The sequence below is a fragment of the Nicotiana tabacum genome, chromosome 15, assembly GCF_000715075.1.
Source record: "Nicotiana tabacum cultivar K326 chromosome 15, ASM71507v2, whole genome shotgun sequence".
Lineage (NCBI taxonomy): Eukaryota > Viridiplantae > Streptophyta > Magnoliopsida > Solanales > Solanaceae > Nicotiana > Nicotiana tabacum.
In genome coordinates, this window is record NC_134094.1 from 11,989,515 (window position 1) to 12,012,380 (window position 22,866).

Below are 22,866 nucleotides of genomic sequence, written 5' to 3' on the forward strand. Positions count from 1 at the left end.
ATATCCAAATAGTAGGAATTCACAACCAAAGCTTCTCCATTCCTTTATTTATCACAAAACTATCAATCTCGTCACCATTAAAATTTTCAATTTATAACAGGAAAAAAGAAAATAAAGTATCAAGAAATCTTTCAGTTTGTATGCCTCACACTTTTCTTTATGTAATAGAGAAATCTCCTACCCTCAGTTGGCGTATGATTTAAAATTCGGTAGATAATTAGCTCGTCTCTTTATCCTTCTCAATTTAAATATCTGAATTGTATGTAATAGAGTTCAAACTCATGTTGTAGACTTAATTCATATTATCATGGGGTATGCTTTCACCACTAATCTAAGCCTTAAAATGTTGTGTACCACACACATTCAGTCCTTGAATTAAACTTGTTCAATCTCCACATCAACAAAAACCTTCTTAGGATTTCACCAAAAACAAATTGTTTTCTACACCACTAATACCAAAAAGTACTCTAGCAAAAGAAGCAACATTTTTTTATAACATGCTCCTGACCATTAATTTCTTCATTTTTACAGAAAAAAAAAGAAAGAAAACAAATCAAGAACTTTTGTCGAGGATTAAGTTTCATTTACCATAATATACTTTAAAATGTTGAAAAATTCTACTTCCCACCCTGAGAATTACCTCCAAACTTGTCCAAAACCAAGGGTAGTCACTAGTCACATGCAATAAAAGCTTATCTTCATCCAATATTTACATCAAACAAGAAGTTAACCGTAATAGTTAAAACATAAATTGAGAATACACATCACTTAACAATAGTGAAATAATAAATTTGTGCATGAAATATACTTGTTTTACACTTATATATTGAAGGGAAGCCTTGAAGCAATAGTAAAGTTGTCTCTGATTGACATTTAGGTCACGTGTTCGAACCGTGGAATTAGCCACTGATACTTATATTAGGGTAGACTGCCTACATCACACTCCCTTGAGATGTGGCGCTTTACCGGACCCTACGTAAATGAAGGATGCTTTGTGCACCGGGTGTAAATAGTGATCATAGACAGCAACAAAAAGTGACACATCAGCCTTTTCCTCATCAAATCAAAACACTTTCCTATCCAAAACAAAACTTCCATCTCTTTCTCTAACCATAACCATGAACTTTTCTTCTTTCATTTTGTGTACCTCACACTTTTTCTTAATACAAAGACATAAAAATCAAAGTCCATTCATTCATTACATATCACCTTAACTTGAACTCAGACAGTCCACTCCATTCTATCTCTCTTGGGAAACTCTCAAGAAACCAAGAGAAGAACATAGAAAAAACAGAAAAGAAAAATGGCAGTTAGCACAGTATACAAAATTCAATCCTTGAATTCAACTTGTTCAATCTCTACATCAACAAAAACCAACTTAGGATTTCACCAAAAACAAGTTATTTTCTACACAACAAGTACCAAAAAGTACTCTACAAGAAAATTCAACACTTTTATAACATGCTCATCAGCTGATGAAACCAAGACTGTAGTCATTGGTTTAGCAGCTGATTCTGGCTGTGGTAAAAGTACATTTATGAGAAGATTAACAAGTGTTTTTGGAGGAGCAGCTGAACCACCAAAAGGTGGAAATCCAGATTCAAACACATTAATTTCTGATATGACAACTGTGATTTGTTTAGATGATTATCACTCACTTGATAGAACTGGAAGAAAGGAGAGAGGTGTCACTGCTCTTGATCCTAAAGCTAATGATTTTGATCTTATGTATGAACAAGTTAAGGCTTTAAAGAGTGGAATTGCTGTGGAAAAACCTATTTATAATCATGTTAGTGGTCTTCTTGATCCTCCAGAGCTCATTAAACCACCAAAGATTCTTGTCATTGAAGGATTACACCCCATGTAATTAAGTACTTATTAAATTCTTGAGATTTTGGTTGATAATTCAAGGTGGAATTTTCTATCATACATGCACACACTCATGCACACAATTCACACATTAGAAAAAAAAAATAGTCTGATGCACTAAGTTTCAGCTATGCGCAGGATCCAAGGAAGAGCCAGACCACTAAATTCAATTGTACGCAACCTTACATGATAGGTTCTATTATCATTTCCCTCTTCCCCAAAAAGGGAAATGATAATGCAATGTTGAAATGAGATTAAAGTACTTTGTGTTGTTAGTATATATAAGGGGGTATATAAGGTAAATTCATGATAGATTTAACTCATATATGTTGATGATAGTGCAAACTCAGTTAAAAAGATAATTACACGTAACTTTACATAAATAATGATATTAGTAACTTGAAAAATAAGACAGATTATTTGTTACAACAAGTTAAACTACACTAACATTATGAAAATTCTTTATACGTTTAGTGTATATAAATTAAATTCATCAATGTAAAAGAATTTTCTTACAGTAGTGAAAGATCATTTAAAAGATAACTACAGACTAACAACTTAAAAATATAGCGAGTTAGCTGCTCCAACATGTTATTGATACATTGATATTATAAAAGTTATCTAAACTATCCGAGTATATAAATTAAATCCTCGTATGATATTGACACGTAAAGCTTCTTTGTATTAGACCAAGAGAAAGGATCAGTAAAAGTGAATATTCCAGTTAGTTAGATTTAACCATGTTGTATTAAGGTTAGAAGAAAGATGAAGCCAGTGGCTATAGCCGCCACATTTAGATATATAATAAATGCTCCATCAGTCAAAGGATATAATGATATTTTGCAATCTCGTTGTATGGTTTAAGGATGGAGTTAACAATATTGTGTCATTCTCATAATGGGCCCCCACAATCATTTGGGCCCTTAAATATTTTCTTGATAATTTAATTTAGAAAAATTACCATTTATGTCTGCCCATAAGCAAATTAGTATAAAAATTAGTCAATTCGTAAAATATTATCAATATAAGTCAAATGCTACCAATATTAGCCAATTAGCTATTTGTAGCAAAAAATGACTCAAATTTTTTGCTTTCTTTTGAGTGAGTGTTATTGGAATAGATTGTATAAATCTTAAGGAGTTTGAATCTTAATTTTGGGATGAGATGATTTGGTATATCTAGTTTTGAGGTGGTTTGAATTGAAAATTCAAAGTAGAAGATGGACATAAAAAAGATGATATGTGTATCACATTGTATATCATTTGTGTATCACCTATGTATCATATGTGTATCACATGTATATCCACACACACACACACACACACACACACACACACACACACACACACACACACATATATATATATATATATATATACACACACACACATTGTTAGATACATGCGTGATAAATGTTTGATACATGTGTCGCAAAAGAATTTTTTTAACTCGATTTTAATTACGAATTTTGATACCAAACCAGTCCAATTCACCTCCAATCTTGTTCAAATTTTGAATATTGCATCATCTATAAATTTTCAACGAATCCCAACCACACCCATTTTAAAAAATTGCCTAATTGTTTTTAATATTATATATTATTGGTAATGTATTCTGACCACAAACAAGTCTAATTCATCTTCAAACTTCCTTAAATTTTGCATATTATCTTATCTATATTTTTTCAACGAATCACAACAGTACCCATTGGAAAAAAATCTTTTTTGCCTACGTTTTTTGAATGTTGTATATCATTAATAATTTTTTTGGCTATTTTTTGGTAATATAACTAAAATGGCTAGTTGTTGATAAATAGTAGTAGTATCTTTTTTGGGTACATTTCCGTAAGATAAATTTTTCTTACAATATCAATATGGTTTTGCGATTGTAACAAACAAGTATCCGACTAGGTATCTTTTTAAGTGAATTGATACCATAAAATACTCTTTACCAGTCAATTATAGACGTTAAACTCTTTGTTAAACTCTTTTTTATACCTATACTAGTGATATAACTCGCGCTTCGCGCGATTGTAAATGAAATTAGTAAATTTATATCTATTCATGTAGTTGTAAATTTATTTAAAATATAATAGATTAAATTTTATTGTATATTTTATATATTTGATCATATCACAGATATAAATAATTCTATTAGAAGTAGAATTGCATTTCTTGTTAGCATATTTACAAAAGATAAATATGTAGGCATGTGAAGCCTAACATGAATCTTTTATGTACATGTTATTAATACTGGCATTTAAGTATTTTGATATATTTATTGCGTTAGATAATAGAATATTTGTTTGTTAAAATTTTTTATTTATTCAAAAAACATGCTGATGAAGTGAAAAGTAAAGAAATTTAAAGTTGACAGAATACAAATCAAAAGAAGGAATCATCCATCTAAGTCTCGTGCATAAAACAATAATCGATCAATCAAGAAGGCATCCCACCAGCAAGCAGTATTATCAGCTTAGAATGGAACTTGTTCATGTAATATAAAACTTTTACTCTGGTTAATTGCAAGAAGCTCTTTGCTGCTTAGTATTTTGTAGTCAGTTCTATCAATCGATCGTGTATTACATTCATTTAACAAAGGCTCATATTAATAGAATTGTGGTCCATTTGTAACGGTTAAGATAAGTAAAAAAAGGTGACAAAGGCTGGAGATGAAGATATAGCACAAGGGCATAAAGCATGAGTCAAATTGATAGCACTTAAATAGGTCTTATTGATAGTCCCAATCACCAATGAAAAAATGTATAAGCATGACTAAGATAACAATTAAAAATGCGATAGCTATACTCTAAATCACCAATCATTCTAGCATTAGGTAAATTAAGAAAAATGTAGAAAAAAGAACAGATATGAAAGCAAACCATATTAAACAGAATAGTTATGAAGAAGAAAAATACGAATATGACATGCTACAACAGAAAAGAAGCAGGATGATGAAGCGTATATTATAATGCTATTGCAAAGGAGGTAATAAGTCATTATGCCACAAGAAAACGGCTATTTCAAGTTGATATAGCAATAGGGTTTGTACAAAGAGTTTTTTGGCTTTTACTTCCCTCAACTGATTTAGATGAACTTTCTCTAAGCCGGCTTCATAATTCTAAAAATCCAAACTATAAAGCTACACGTTTGTTCGTATAACGCAACGATCGAATGTATTGAATCATATGAAGTGTCAAACAATTCTCAAACAATTATATCCAAGAAGCCAAAGCAATATGAGTGATACCATAAGTTTGACCGACTTAGATCCACGGAGAGAAGACATTCCATTCCATGTTGAAGTCCATTTATTGCTTCAAAATAACTAACTTCGCTGAGAGGAGCTACCTGAATGTACACAATAGAATTCAGCCATCTCGCTAATGTTTAACTCCCCATCATTGGGAATATAAACTTCATCTCATGCTAATTATTTTGAAAGATTTCAAAAACTAAGGTTGGAGATATTTTTTTAAAAAAAGTTTGCAAAAACAGATCAAACAAACACCTTTCCAAAAACTCGAACACTAATTAAGTTTGCAAAGTTAGTTTTTGCAAATTCTAAAATAAACCATCTAAGTAATTTAGCTCATCTTGGCTGTGGAAGGATTGCACATTGTTAATATCTCATCAAGCATCACAATTTTTCTAATAACTTATAAAACACAATAAGCTTACCATATCAGAATTCAGTATACTTTCTCTTAAAATTAATAGAGCACATAAAGAAGTATTCTCTTGCTTTATTGCAAAGTGGTAGAAGATCTTGGGGAAGCTTCATTCATTCACTAATTTTCTCTGTTTTGACATGTCCAATCAAAAGAATGAGTAAAAAAGCAGTGTAACTCGATCGAAATACATCAAAATAAAATTTAAAAAAATTAATCATACCTTTTTCAGCAAGACAGGAGACAAATCCAAAATTTAAAATTTATAGGTTTTGGATTATACCCCTTTGAAGTTACTGCATTGAATTTTGAAGACAAATATAAAGATTGGACAAAAGCTATTGATTCGGCTGAACACATACCGTTATGGTACATACGCCCCTGAGCAGGACTATAGGATCTGTAGTGTGGCCCCTTCTTGCTCTCATGAATATAATCCTATGGTGGCTCTGTAGGCTTCTAATTATCTTTATTTTTATTTTTGCTTTCCATCCCCTCCGGCTGCATGTTGCATCACTTCTTATCATGTTCCTTTGCCTCTGTAGCGTATTTAGCACTATTCTTTTTTTATGAGGCTTGCTTTTGCTTTTTTTGGCTTTGATTCATTATTTTCTATAAAACCTGCAGATAAATAAATAACATCTTTTTCAGTTTACAAATTATGGTAATTAAAATTAGATAGTGAAAATCGAACAACTCTGTGAGAGCATATCCTGAAGTTGACTGTATTATGCTAGTCCTGTTACCTAGTTAAGGAGTAGCCATAGTTAAGAAATCATGCAATAATCTAAAAGAATAACCGTTTTTCGTTTAAGATATTGATGAAACATTTGGATGGCACTGGCTTTGACCCTTTGTTATTACTTATTAGTAATGCGGCTTCATGATTTTACAACATGCTTGCTCAGGTTACTTAAGCTCTATAGTCTATATATAGGGTATAAAAACATAGTAATGAATCTTCTCGTGGACATAGGGATTAGTAGTTTAGTACACATCGATTACTCATTTTTATTAGAGAATATTAGATACTGAAAAGGATAAGCAGATTAATTAATTGGAGAAAACTACATACGATAATTAACAAAAATGAAAGTAATAACTATTTAACAGTTAAAAGAGTAGGGAAAATACGCAATATTAATGAAAAGAAGAAGCAGTTAACAAAACAAAGACAAATGGCATGGGGAATAGGAAAATATATGTAGTTAACAAATTGAATCGAAAGAAGCCAAAAGAAAAGAGAGGTATTCTTGGCCAATGCGTTATGCAACGTCGGTTAGTTTCAAGAGAACTGGATTTCTAATTATGCCAATAAAAAGAGGACGAAAATATGGCAAATTAGTCCACTTCTTACAGAAAGAAGTGGAGTAAGTGTCTTTAATATTCTAGAGATGAGGCAATGTCATTCAAATTGCCTGTACCTGAGAGAAATTAATCAGAATAATCTATCAAAATTTTATTAATTGCGGCAAGCAATAGAGGTATCTGTCTTGGTCCCTCTTAACACACTTCAACATTGGCTTCCGTATTAACATATCTGCTATATTTCTTGTGTATTGTCAGATATAGTATTAGATATGTCATAGCCCACAAGGTAGTTGCTAAAAATAATACCAAGCAAAACAAAGAAAGGAACAAAAAGAGAAAAGTTTTGAATTATGCTTGTTGAGCTTGATAACAGAGTTAAAAAAGATTGAACATGAAAAGCAAAAGAAGAATTCAATAATTACAAGATTTAATATGAAGTGCACTAAAAGATCAAGCTTCAAGAAACATAGATAAGGATACTTTGAGGAATGAAACACTTGAGGGAGAAACCTAATAAGATAAGAAGCTTAACATGTTTGAATTCTACTCCCCTATAGTGAAAAATGCTTAGTAGCAGTAACCATGTACTACATACAGATCATAGTGGTAACAATAAAAGTTTTGTTTTCTAAAGAACCAAATGTTATGAATTCAACAACAATTGCTTTTAATATCTGTTACGCAGAAGAATTTCAAGCATAAAATTTATAGGCAGGCAGCGTCTATCACACTCAATATATACCAAGAAAGTAGAATCCTAGGAGCATATAACAACACAACTAAATTATTTAATGAATATTCCACAAATATAATCAGAACTGAAGCAAACCATACCATGAACACATTGCAATAAACCGTATGTTATACTTTGGTTTGAAAATATTACTATATTGTTGAGGAATAGCTATCAGTTGCTACTGACATTTTAAATAGAAAGGAAAAAATAGGACAAAAGAGCTACTTTATAGATAGGTCATATATGTCAGAAATAATGAATCCTTCAAACCTATTCATTGCAAAATCAATAATTTGGAGTTTCAACTGCCCCCAAATTCTGTTAGAAATCACTCGGGGGTGATTCTTGCCCACCCAAAACTGCTCAATTGATGAAGGGTAGAGATGACTGGTACATCCAATAATTGTGTAAAGACAAACAAATAAATACATAAGTTTTGTACAGAGTAAAAGAACAAACCGTAGCTTTTGCTAATTCAGAAGAGAACGACGTAAGATGAATTCACTAAATTTAATCACTTCAAAGAGAGCATTTAGTAGATATAGGTACCACATTCAGGCCTAAGGTGTTTTGCAGCGATAAGGGGAAGAGATGTCGACTGTATCAAGCCGCCGGAGTAAGCATTCGTCATGTCAATTTGAAAAAGATGTTGGATTCAAATTTCCATAAATTGCAGTCTACTAATCGTGTCACTCTTACAAAGATGTTCACATTTAAAAAAATCAAAGAATTGAAAGGGAGTGAAGAATCGAACACCGGGCTACACTGCTTCAGGAGCGGAGAAGTGGCCTAGATATATTTTTATTTTTTGTGCTCTGCCTCAGGGATAACCATGAATTTGTATCGTGAGGTAACAAAAAAATAGCAAAACCAATGTTGGCTGGGAAAAGGAAGAAGAAGAGACGGAGGGCAATTAACAAAAATAAAGACGTGACTTTTCATCTTTGTAAAATTATAAATATGACGGTTAGGTACTTTTTTCCCGCAGGTTAAAATGAAAAGCATGGTCAATTATTTGAAACAAAAGATAAATGAGAATGCTGCTCGATCAAAGTGCCACGTCAGACTTTTATGGCCCTGCATTATAATAATATATAGATTTTTGAATGTTTGGTGGTATTACATTGCTTTTGCATGAAAGTGTAACCATTTCATTAATGAACCAAAATAACTTGTAATAAAAAAAAAAATTGTAGTAGATAAATATCGTATAGTATCTTTGATTGGAAAGTGAAGAGCTGTTTGGTTTGGAATACCTCAATTAAGCATTGGAGAATCAGCCAACCATAATTTTCCTTCTTGTCTAGTTAAAGTTATAGCTAAAATTAATAAATCCATTCCTTTTTCTTTGTTTTTTTGGGTGTTTATATTAGGTTTGACGCGCGAGTGAGAGAGCTGTTGGACTTCAGTATTTATTTGGACATCAGCAATGAGGTTAAGTTTGCTTGGAAGATTCAGGTAACTTCATGTTTGGAATCTTCAATTTCTGTGTAGAAATGGCGTGGGATAGCCATTTTTAATATGGTATTTAGTTTTTATCAGTATTTTTATTGCTGAGCAAAAATAGCCACTACTCTATTAAAATTTAATACGAAAAGACATTTTTATCCTTTCTTCATGAGTGTTGTGTAAATATAAAAGACATGGCGTCCTTAACATTTAACTGCACACATGAAGTTAAGGACGCCATGTCCTTAATATTTACACTGGACATATGAAATTAAGGACATGATGTCCTAAAGTTTAACGGAAAGTGCAGATATAAGACACTTTGTCCTTAGTATTTACACACCATTCATAAAGTTAAGGACACCATGTCCTTAATATTTACACATCACTCTTGTCTAGCACAAGGATAATTTCGTCCGGGTGAGTAAATAATTATTAAGCACTGGCTAAAGAATAAATACATTTTAAACGGTGGCTAAAAAATAAAAATATCTCTAATTAGTGGCTAACCGTGCACTTCCTCCAATTTCTGTTGTGACAAAATTTTGGGCTCATATAGGTATTTAAATTACCCCCCCAAACACCCCACCCCACCAAAAAAAAAATTATCTGCTGCTGGAAATTTGACCTTTCAATCGTTTCGTAATTTTTGAGAAATTCACATAATTCAATTACTTTAACATGTCAAAAAATAATTCTATAATTTAATAATTTAGTGAGTAAAGTTCAAGTTACTTTAATCCGACAATAAATATTTTTGTAACTTTGTTGTGATAGGGGCTAAAAATCAGTAACCATACAGTGGCGGACCCAGGATTTTGTGCAAGCAGGTTCAATCTTAGAAGTACATAACTTTAGTCGTAAAATAGTAATTATCAAGTAGTTTCAAATAAAATATTTATACAAAATTTACGCAACTTTAATCCTAATTTATACATATACACAATATTATTTTTTGATGAAGCGGGTTTAGTTGAACCCGCTTGTCATTACGTGCGTCCGCCACTGTAACCATATACAGGGTGGAGGTAGTGTAGTAGTTACGGGTCAGATGAATCCAATAGCTTTTGCTTAAACTCTGTATTTGTATTAAAAAATTATTAAATTTATAAAAATATTTAATTGTGAACCCAGTAACTAAAATGAGCTAAGATTCGGCAACAAGATTAGAAATCATAACCTTCAAATCCTGACTCCGCCTCTAAGTACTGAAATGATTTGTTTGATTTGTTAGCTTGTTGAGGGAAGGTTTAGGTTTAGGGTCAACAAGAATACATGCTTCAAAAAATAAATAAAAGAGGTAATCTCCCTTTGATCTAATTGTTTCTTGTAAATTAATGCAGAGGGATATGGCTGAAAGAGGACACAGTCTTGAAAGCATTAAGGCTAGTATTGAAGCAAGAAAGCCAGATTTTGATGCTTACATTGGTATATCATAATTTCCCTTAAAATTGAATTTTAAATTTACCTATTTGGTGAATGAAGATTAATACATGCTCTCTCCGATCCACTTTAATTGATATTTTAGCTGTTTTCACACATATTAAAGAATTCACCTTTTAATATTAATTAACAATAACGTTAACCATATTAACTTTAGTTTGTTCATTGGAAATATAATAGATACAATTATTTTAAGGACAACTTAAGAAAAAAGAAGTTAATTCTTTTTTGATATATGAAAAATTCGAATATTGTAGACTACAAGAAAAAGGTAAAAAGTCAATTAAAGTGGATCGGAGGGAGTAATACGTAGTAAATTAAAGGGTAATTAATTTTTTGTTATATTTGTTATGCAGATCCACAAAAGCAATATGCAGATGCAGTTATTGAAGTACTCCCAACTCAGTTAATTCCTGATGATAATGAAGGCAAAGTTTTGAGAGTTAGACTGATAATGAAAGAAGGAGTGAAGTATTTTAATCCAGTTTATTTATTTGATGAAGGCTCTACTATTTCATGGATTCCATGTGGTAGGAAATTGACTTGTTCTTACCCTGGCATCAAGTTTTCCTATGGTCCTGATACCTACTTTGGCAATGAGGTATGTTGCTCTATCTAGCTCCCTTTTGTGTTGCTCGGATCCTCAAAAATTATTGTCGGCTGTGTGTTGAGTCTTCCAAATATGATGCATTATTGGAGAATTCGACTCGACATGGGTGGGTGGCATTTTTAAAGGATTCAAGCCATATACCTCCCAATGCTTGATTATAATGTATAATATCAAGAAGACAAAAAAAAAATGCAACAAGGTTTGAGTTTTGCTTGAAAGATTAATGATTCACTTAATATGTCTAGATCATCAAAAGGGGTTAGTTTCATGTATAGTCACTGAATTTATTCACTATAACAATAAAGTCGTAAAATTTTCTTGTCACATTAAAGTAACTAAACGTTTTTACTATATTATTAAGGTCGCTAAACTTTACTCGTTGTAACAATAAAATCACAACTATTATTTTCACATTAAAGTAACTTAATGTTACCTACTATAACAATAAATTTACCCACTATAACGGTAAAACCTCATCAAGATGACTTTACATGAATCGAACCCTCAATTAGGTGAAAGTTCGGGTTAGTGAGTAAAATTCAGTTACTTTAATATAATAAAAAAATTGTGACTTTTACCAGCGATCATATGTGAAATTAGACAACGACTCAAGGCTTGTTTTTTGTCACCCCTCAATCATATAATATGGTTCTTCAAAGACAACTAGAATGTTACCTTTCTGTAAACCTGAAAATTGTCTGTTTCATTACTCAGTACATGTTCTCACTGTCTGTTTTTCGCTGTTAAATAGGTATCTGTCTTGGAAATGGATGGCCAATTTGACAGACTAGATGAACTCATCTATGTCGAAAGCCATTTGAGCAGTCTCTCCACCAAATTCTATGGTGAAGTTACTCAACAAATGTTGAAACATGCTGATTTCCCTGGCAGCAACAATGGAACAGGTTTTTTCCAGACAATCGTCGGATTAAAGATCAGAGACCTTTACGAGCAAATCGTTGCTAGCAAAGCTGCAGCACCAGTAGCTGCAAAGGCCTAAAATTCGTCGACAAGTATTCACAACTAGGCATCAAAATATCATCAATTTATCCCTTGGTTCTTCCCAAAACTTTACTTCAACTACTTTTCCCATCTTTCATGTTTTCATTTTTCATGGTTAGATGATTTCTTATGAATGAGAAAATGGGACATTATGTATTTGTTTCTAGTTGGAACTATGTTGAGATACTGTACAATAGATAAGCAAAAGGAGAGATGTAATGAAGCTGTAATGAAGCATAAGTAAGTCACTTGATCGCGATGTACTGCTGATATGCTATTAAAGCATCCATTTCTTTCATCTGATGATAATGTTGTTGTTCGTGAGCAAACAAGGATAAAGGAACTCAACCCGCTTTTGTTTATAGAAATTGCAGGAAAAAATGATCCATTAATTGATGATTTTTGCAGTAGTACAAAGCTGAAACCAATGAAGCTGTTGAATTGCAGATCCAACAAGAGAAGAAAGCTACTAGAAGGATGCTAATTATCAATTTTGATTAGAATGATTATACAAATGTAAAGAACTACGTTCGGGCTTGATCCCCATAGGAGATTAGTTGGGGTACGTAGGCAACCTGTGAAAAAAAGAGAGATCAGGTGCAGCCCCTTGTATTAAACAAAAACAATTTTGTGTTTATATTTTCTGTAATATTGAACAATCTGTACAAAAAGGAAGCTTTTTGCATGAAATTTTTGCTAACAGTGAGTACATTTTTATTTCAACATATCTTGCAGATTTATATATATGTTGTATTCTTCTTTCTTAGATCATGATATATAGAATCAATCAGTTAACTAGAAAGAGAGGCTCTTTAAACAGTGACTACATTATGTTTTAATGTATGCAGAGTTATGTTAGGTTTCCCAATTTGACAAGCACTATAGGTTTTTCTTTCCCAAATCTCTTAGGATAATGAGTTTTCTTAAACCTATAAGGATTATGAGTTTCCTAAAAATACAAGGAAATAATTCAAGCCACAAAATAACATTATCCAAATAATGTCGGATTTGATCGGGTTTTTTAAGTTTGGTTTTGGACTAGTCATTTGGATATTTTAGATTTTCGATTTTAAGCCTACAAGTTGAGATGTTTATTATTTTTACAAAAATGGTTATCCAAATGAAGTATTCAAGTATTGAAATCATCATCAAGAAAATGTAACAGAGATATTAATAAGTCCAATAAGAAATAGTAACAGTAAGATCATGTCCTTCCTTTTACAAAAAGTCGTCCAACGTACCTAACAACAAAAAGGAAATTAAAGAGAGACCAAAAAATACTCCTACAAATCCATAAGGACTGAAAGTATGCTTCTACATTAGTTGATCAAATAAATCGGCGAACTTACCTGAATTATCATCATTAGAGTTTTCAAGTACCTCAATTATCAGGGGTTAAATTGGATAAGAATAACCTGATTATAGTATGCTCTATTGAAGGCTAGAGTTTGCTAAGAATCTTGTAACCACAAAAGCTGTTGGTGGCACATGGAGCCTATTCGATATCAAAGAATAGCTCTGATAGAATATATATCCAATGGAAAAAGATGTATCTTCCCATCAAAACAGTGAAACGTGTAGAGGACACTCGACATAAGTAAAGTCCATTTCTTCTTTCATTCATATGTTTCTAATAAATAGCATTAGAAGACGAATCTCCACTAAATCATCAAAGATTTACAATTGTCTTTCCAATTCTTTCTTCCTCCAGGATATCGACAAAAGCTGAAAGAACTATACTTGTTTGCAAGAAATACTCTGCAATTTTTGAAAAGCAACAAACGTGATTAAAGGACAATTTATATCACCCTCATCTATTTGGAACACTAATGGAGAAAAAAAAAATATTAGTCACGTCAAATTGTGATCTGGCTTTTTAAACACATTAGATCATACATATTGCTTTAACAAAGTTCCAACTTGTGTCTCAGTGCAATAAACTCAATAACAAAAGTGAAACTAAAGAAAACGAATCATATAGTTATCGATTAATATTATAAAATTATAGTAATATAAGCCAAGAAATATAGATAAAATTTTTCTTCTATCAAGTTGTATTCAAGTCTATCTTATTGATGTCTTTTGTAGAATTAGAAATACCGTATATATAGTGTACAATTTACTTGAGAGTTACAGGATATTAAATGAATGTAATAAACATATTCGTGTATATCTAAAATGGTTCATGGATGAGTTGTTGGACATTCACAAATTCAATGTATTCATAACAGATAATGTGCCTCGTTAAAACCTTATTAGGAAAACCCAGTGGGAAAAAGCCTAGTGAAGGAAAAAGAGTACACATATCTTGTAATACGCATTGAGTGTTGCCTCATTAAAAACCTTACCAGGAAAACCCAATTGGGACAAAATCTTGGTTAAGAAAAAAAGAGTACAACGCGTATTATACTCCCCCTGATGAAAGCTTTATTTGCTATCTCGGAGACGACGCATTCCAATCTTATGTCTCAGCTTCTCAAATGTTGATGTTGGCAATGCCTTAGTGAATAAATCTGCTAGATTGTCACTTGAACGGATTTGTTGAACATCTATCTCACCATTTTGCTGAAGATCGTGTGTGAAAAAGAACTTTGGTGAAATGTGCTTTGTTCTGTCTCTTTTGATATATCCTCCTTTAAGTTGAGCTATGCAAGCAACACTGTCTTCATACAATATCGTTGGAATCTTCGTTTTTAAATAAAGACCACACAATTGTTGAATATGTTGAGTCATTGATCTCAACCATACACATTCTCGACTAGCTTCATGAATAGTTATTATCACTGCATGATTGGAAGATGTAGCAGCTAAAGTTTGTTTTGTTGAACACCATGGAATAGCTGTACCCCCATAAGTAAATAGATAGCCTGTTTGAGATCGGACTTTATGTGGGTCAGACAAATAGCCTGCATCTGCATAACCAATCAACTGTGAATCAGATTCATAAGAATAAAATAATCCCATATCAATAGTCCCTCGGAGGTATCTAAAAACATGCTTAACCCCATTCGAGTGTTTTATTGTTGGAAAGGAACTAAATCTTGCTAATAAACTTACTGCAAAAGTTATATCTGGGCGAGTATTATTTACAAGATACATTACTGCCCCAATTGCACTAAGAAATTGAGTTTCATCACCAAGAAGCTCTCCATCATTTTCATGAGGTCGAAATGGATCTTTATTTATATCAAGTGATCTCACAACCATCGGGGTACTCAATGGATGTGCTTTATCCATATAAAAACGCTTTAGGATCTTTTTGGTATAAGTTGATTGATGGACAAAAATTACATCTTTCATATGCTCAATTTGTAGACCAAGACAAAATTTTGTCTTTCCAAGATCTTTCATTTCAAACTCTTTCTTCAAACAGTCTACTGCTTTTGGAGGTTCCCCAGGAGTTCCAATGATATTTAGATCATCAACATACACAACGATTATAACAAATTCAGATCCACACCTTCTTATAAATACACAAGGACAAATTGGATCATTCTTATACCCTACTTTCAGCAAATACTCACTCAGGCGATTATACCATATTCGCCCTGATTGTTTCAATCCATATAAGGATTTTTGAAGCTTTATTTAACAAGTTTCTGAAAAACTTGTATTAGTTTCAGGAACTTTGATCCCTTCAGGGATTTTCATATAAATTTCGCTGTCTAATGTGCCATACAAATAGGCTGTGACAACATCCATTAGACGCATATAAAGTTTTTCATGGACTGCCAAATTTATAAGATACCTGAAAGTGATTGTGTCACGACCCGAAATTCCCACCTCCGAACCGTGACAACGCCTAACATTTCACTTGCTAGGCAAGCCAACGTTAGAATAACATTATCCATTTTTAAAATAATTTTTAAATTTATGAATAACAAGGAAGCAAATGCGGAAGCAATTTTGAAATAATCCATAATAATAACGGTGTCTAAATACCATCCCAGAATTGGTGTCACAAGTGCACGAGCTTCTAGAATAAATACAAATAAAGGTCTGAATAGAATAAAGCTGTCTGGAAATAAACACACAGCTAAAGTACAATAGATGGGGACTTCAGAACTGCGGACACCATGTAATTATACCTCAAGTCTCCTCTGATAGCTGAAATCTGAGCAAGGCTATGGTACGCCGCTGGGACCAACTCCAAAATCTGTACAAGAAGTGCAGAGTGTAGTATCAGTACAACCGACCCCATGTACTGGTAAGTGCTAAGCCTAACCTCGACGAAGTAGTGATGAGGCTAAGGCGGTTCACTTACATTAACCTGTACGCAATATTAGTAACAATCACAATAATAGAAATAAATCAGGTAATTCATTTATAATAATTGAAGGCAACTCAGCAGTCATAACCAATTATCATTTCCATTATTTCTGTTACAGCGTGCAACCCGCTCTCACAATATATCCACATTCAGTTCTGTTGCGGCGTGCAACCCGCTCCTCCAACATATTCATTTTAATCAAGTCTGTTGCGGCGTGCAACCCGATCCTCCAATATTAACTTTTTAACAAGTCTATTGCGGCGTGCAACCCGATTCTCAAATATTGACTTTTAATAAGTCTGTTGCGCCGTGCAACCCGATCCTCCAATATTGACTTTTAATAAGTTTGTTGCGGCATGCAACCTGATCCTCCAATATTGACTTTTAATAAGTCTGTTGCGGCGTGCAATCCGATCCTCCAATATAGACTTTTAATAAGTCTGTTGCGGCGTGCAACCCGATCCTTCAATATATTCATTATAATCAATCATGTTGCGGCGTGCAACCCACTCCTCCAACATTTTCATTTATCAATTCTTATAGAAGAATTTTTTTTAATAAATGTAACAATTAATATAAAATTACAAGACAACCAGCATACAATAATTATGGTTTAATTATAAAGCAAACAATGACAAATAGCAAATTATTATGGAAATCAGGGAGCAAATAGGCAGTTTAATATTTATTATGCTAAATGTCAAATAACAATTAAGGCACATAATTCAAATAGTATGTAACAATTAATGCAGGAATTCAAGAATTTATATTTGCAAAGAATAAGAGAGAAACAATAATTATAATAATTAATTTATGAATTTTCAAGTAAGCAGGCAAACAATTAATTTGACAACGTATAGACACTCGTCACCTCGCCTATACATCGTTTACATGCAATTTACATAACAAATAATTTAAGGGTTCTATTCCCTCAAGTCAAGGTTAACCCCGACACTTACCTCGCTTTGTAAATTCCAATCAATTATTCAACCACAACTTTTCCTTTTAAATTTGCCTCCAAAAGCTTCAAATCTATTCACAAACAATTCAATATATTCAATACTAATCATAGGAATTAATTCCATATGAATTTACAAATTTTTCGGATAAAAATCCAAAATTCATTAAAATATTCGGCAGTGGGACTCACGTCTCAAATCCCGAAAACACTCACAAAATCCGAACACCTGTTCCGATACGAGTTCAACCATACCAAATTTGTCCAATTCCGATACCAAATGGACCTTCAAATCTTATATTTTCGTTTTTGGAAAGTTTTACAAAAATTTCACTTTCTTCCATCTAAATCCGAAATAAATGATGAATATAGACATAGATTTGTGAAATACAATCACTATATGATAAAGAATACTTACCCAGTTCAAAATCGTGAAAAACCCCTTTGAAATCGCCCCTAAGCCGAGTTATAATTGAGGGTTTGTGAAAAATGGGGAAAATCCCGTTTTTGGTTCTGTTTTAAGTCACAGGGGTCAGGCCTTCTTCACGTTCGCGAAGGGCCTGTCACGTTCGCGATGCGTAGCAGCCCGTGGCTTTCGCGTTCGCGAAGGTTTCCCCCGTAGCCTTCGCGTTCGCGAGGCATAGCTCGCGTTCGCGCTGAAGGAATGATCGACCCTCCCCCAGGTGTGCCTAACACTATGCGTTCGCGAGGAGATGGTCGCGTTCGCGAAGGTTAATGCCCCCATCGCTTCACGTTCGTGACTAAGCCTTCGTGTTCGCGAAGAAGAAAAATCCAGCTGCCCAGTTTACTCTTCACGTTCGCGAGAGTACCTTCGCGAACGCGAAGAAGAACATGCTAGAACACCTGCTGCAGCAAAATACCAGATTTTCAAAGTCCAAAACATCCTGTAACCTATCCGAAACTCACCCGAGCCCTTAGGCTCCAAACCAAACATGCACACGAGTTCTAAAACATCATACAAACTTGCTCGTGCGATCAAATTGCCAAAATAACACCTAGAACTACGAATCGGACACCAAATCAAAGGAAGTTTTCAAGAAAACTTTAAAACTTATATTTTTACAACCGGACGTCCGAATCATGTCAAATCAACTCTGATTCTCACCAAATTCGGCAGACAAGTCATAAATATTATAGTGGACCTATACTGGGCTCCGGAACCAAAATACGGACCCGAGGTCAATAAATCCAACATCAGTAATTTCTTAGAAATCATTAAGCTTTCAAGCTTTTAATTTTTCATCAAAATTCCATAACTCGGGCTAGGGACTTCGGAATTCGATTCCGGGCATACGCCCAAGTCCCAAATCACGATACGGACCTACCGGAATTTTCAAAATACTGATCCGGATCTGTTTGCTCAAAATGTTGACCAAAGTCAACTTAATTGAGTTTTAAAGCTCTATTTCCCATTTTAATCCATTTTTCACATAAACACTTTCCGGAAAAATGTACGGACTGCGCACGCAAGTCGAGGAATGATAAATGGTGCTTTTCGAGGTCTTAGAACACATAATTACTTATTAAATTTAAAGATGACATTTTGGGTCATCACATTCTCCACCTCTAAAACAAACGTTCGTCCTCGAACGGAGTTAGAAAAAGTACCAGAGCTAACAGAAAAGGTGTGGATATTTACTCCGCAAGTACGGCTCGGACTCCCAGGTAGATGCCTCTACCGGCTGACCTCTCCATTGCACCCGAACTGAAGGACAACTCTTAGACCTCAACTGTCGGACCTGCCGGGCTAGAATAACCACCGGCTCTTCCTCGTAAGTCAAATCTTTGTCCAATTGGACTGAGCTGAAATCTAACACATGGGACGGATCACCATGGTATTTCCGGAGCATAGACACATGGAACAACGGATGAACCGCTGATAAACTAGGTGGTAATGCAAGCCTGTAGGCTACTTCACCCACCCTTTCAAGAATTTCAAAGGGTCCGATATACCTAGGGCTCTATTTGCCCTTCTTTCCGACCCTCATTACACCTTTCATAGGTGAAACCCGGAGCAATATTCGTTTTCCAACCATGAATGCAATATCACAAACTTTACGGTCGGCATAACTCTTTTGCCTAGACTGAGTTGTTCGAAGTCGATCCTGAATAATCTTGACCTTATCCAAGGCATCCTGTACCAAATCGGTACCCAACAACCGAGCTTCTCCCGGTTCAAACCAACCAACTGGCGATCGGCATTGCCTTCCATATAATGCCTCATATTGAGCCATCTGAATGCTCGATTGGTAGCTATTATTATAAGCAAACTCTGCAAGTGGTAAGAAATGATCCCAAGAACCTCCAAAGTCTATAACACAAGCGCGAAGCATATCTTCCAATATCTAAATAGTGCGCTTTGACTGTCCGTCTGTCTGTGGATGAAATGTTGTACTCAACTCCACCCGCATGCCTAACTCACGCTGTACAGCCCTCCAAAAATGTGAGGTAAACTACGTACCTCGATCTGAAATAATAGACACGGGTACACCATGAAGGCGGACAATCTCACGAATGTAAATTTCAGCTAACCTCTCTGAAGAATAGGTAACTGCCACTGGAATGAAATGGGCTGACTTTGTCAACCTGTCCACAATGACCCAAACTGCGTCAAATTTTCTCTGTGTCTGTGGGAGCCCAACAACAAAATCCATAGTGATACGCTCCCACTTTCACTCAGGAATTTCTAACTTCTGAAGCAAACCACCATGTCTTTGATGCTTGTACTTAACCTGCTGACAATTCAGACACCGAGCTACATGTGCAACTATATCCTTTTTCATTCTCCTCCACCAATAATGTTGCCGCAAATCTTGATACATTTTAGCGGTACCTGGATGAATAGAATACCTGGAACTATGTGCCTCTTCAAGAATTAATTCACGAAGCCCATCCACATTAGGCACACAAATACGGCCCTGCATTCGCAGAACCCCATCTTCCCCCATAGCAACATGTTTGGCATCATCGTGCCGCACCGTGTCCTTAAGGACAAGTAAATGAGGATCATCATACTGCCTCTCTCTGATGCGCTCATATAAAGAAGACCGAGCGACTGTACAAGCTAGAACCCGACTGGGTTCTGAAACATCTAACCTCACGAACTGATTAGCCAAAGTTTGAACATCTGCAGCTAATGGCCTCTCACCAACCGGAATATACGCAAGACTGCCCATACTCACAGCCTTTCTACTCAAAGCATCGGCCACCACATTGGCCTTTCCGAGGTGATACAAAATGGTGATATCATAGTCTTTCAACAACTCCAACCATCTTATCTTCCTCAAATTAAGATCCTTTTGTTTGAACAGATACTGGAGGCTACGATGATCAGTAGATACCTCACACGAGACACCATAGAGGTAATGCCTCCAAATCTTCAGTGCATGAACAATGGCTTCCAATTCTAAGTCATGAACAGGATAATTATTCTCGTGAACTTTCAACTGCCGCGACGCATATGCAATTACCTTTCCATCTTGCATTAATACTGCACCAAGCCCAATGTGAGATGCGTCACAATATACCGTATACGATCCTGAACCTGTTGGTAATACCAATACTGGCGCCGTAGTCAAAATGATCTTGAGCTTCTAAAAGCTCAACTCACACTCGTCTGACCATCTGAATGGAACACCCTTCTGGGTTAGTCTAGTCAATGTGCTTGCTATAGATGAAAACCCTTCCACGAACCGATGATAATAACCTGCCAAACCCAGGAAACTCCGGATCTCTGTAACCGAAGTAGGTCTAGGCCAATTCTGAACAGCCTCAATCTTCTTAGGATCCACCTTTATGCCTTCTGCTGATACAACATGTCCCAAAAAGGCAATTGAGTCTAACCAAAACTCACATTTTAAAAATTTGGTATATAACTAATTATTCTTCAAGGTGTGAAGCACACTTCGAAGATGCTGCTCATGCTCCTCTCGACTGCTGGAGTAAATCAAGATATCATCAATGAATACAACCACAAAAGAATCCAAATAAGGCTTGAACACCCGATTCATCAAATTCATAAATGCTACTGGAGCATTTGTCAATCCAAATAACATCACTAGGAACTCGTAATGCCCATACCGAGTCCGAAAAGCTGTCTTAGGGACATTAGATGCCCTAATCTTCAACTGATGATAACCAGATCTCAAATCAATTTTCAAAAATACCTTGGCACCCTGAAGCTGATCAAATAAGTCATCAATTCTTGGCAGCGAATATTTGTTTTTGATAGTGGCCTTGTTCAACTACCGATAGTCTATACACATCCGCATCGAGCCATCTTTCTCCTTTACAAATAATACTGGTGCACCCCAGGGCAAGACACTGGGTCTAATGAATCCCTGATCAAGCAAGTCTTGTAACTACTCTTTCAATTCTTTCAACTCTGGCAGGGCCATACGATATGGTGGAATAGAAATGGGCTGAGTGCCCGGAGCCAAATCAATACAGAAGTCAATATCTCTGTCGGGTGGCATCCCTGATAGATCTGAAGAAAATACTTTTGAAAATTCACGAACAACTGGTACTAAGTCCATAGAAGGGACATCCGCACTGGGTTCACGAATATAAGCCAAATAGGCTAGACATCCTTTCTCTACCATACGCCGAGCTTTCATATAAGAAATAACCGTGCTGGCAGGATGGCCAGGAGTTCCTTTCCACTCTAATCGAGGTAACCCCGACATAGCTAGGGTCACTGTCTTGGCATGACAGTCCAATATAACATGATAAGGAGACAGCCAATCCATACCTGAGATGACATCAAAATCTACCATATTGAGAAGTAGAAGATCCACACTAGTTTCAAGATTACAAATAGTAACCACACACGAATGGTGGACATGATCTACTACCATAGAGTCTCCCACTGATGTAGATATACACACAGAAGCACTCAGAGAATCACAAGGCACAACCAAATATGAAGCAAAATAGGAGGACACATAGGAATAAGTAGATCCTGGATCAAATAGAACTGAAGCATCTCTATGGCAAACTGGAATAATACTTGTGATCACAGCATCAGATGACTCGGCCTCAGGCCTAGCTGGAAAAGCATAAAACCGGGGCTGGGCCCCACCACTCTGAACTACATCTCTAGGATGGCCTCTAACTGGCTGGCCTCCACCTCTAACGGTCTGACCTCCACCTCTAATGGCCTGACCTCCACCTCTAATGGCCTGACCTCCACTTCTAACTGCTTGACCCCTACCTCTAACTGGCTGAGCAGGCGGTGAAGAAACCGGTGCCGGTATAATGGCACGAGAATCTTGCCGAGATTTGTTACTCACCAATCTAGGGCAATACCTCCTGATGTGACCAATGTTCCCACACTCATAACACCCATCCTGATATTGTGGTTGCTGAAGCTGAAGCTGACCCAGATGGGCCGGATAACTACTGTAGTAACTCTGGAGTGGTGGTGCACTGATAGGAGATGAATGTGCACTGAATACTGGCTGCCCAGAGTAAGGCATAATAGGATCGTGACTCCCTGAAGCACCAGGAGATACATGAAGTGCTGAAT

At 35.1% G+C, this 22,866-nt stretch overlaps 1 protein-coding gene across 1 annotated transcript; it reads left to right on the forward strand.

Annotated features, from left to right (window-relative positions):
- Positions 1 to 1,195: 1,195 nt before the first annotated feature.
- LOC107831114 (phosphoribulokinase, chloroplastic) lies at positions 1,196 to 12,088 on the forward strand. The gene is made up of 5 exons (XM_075230559.1): positions 1,196 to 1,863; positions 8,960 to 9,044; positions 10,379 to 10,463; positions 10,835 to 11,079; positions 11,840 to 12,088. The coding sequence occupies exons 1-5, from the start codon at positions 1,304 to 1,306 to the stop codon at positions 12,086 to 12,088; spliced, it is 1,224 nt and encodes a 407-aa protein (XP_075086660.1). The 5' UTR covers positions 1,196 to 1,303.
- The last annotated feature ends 10,778 nt before the right edge of the window (positions 12,089 to 22,866 follow it).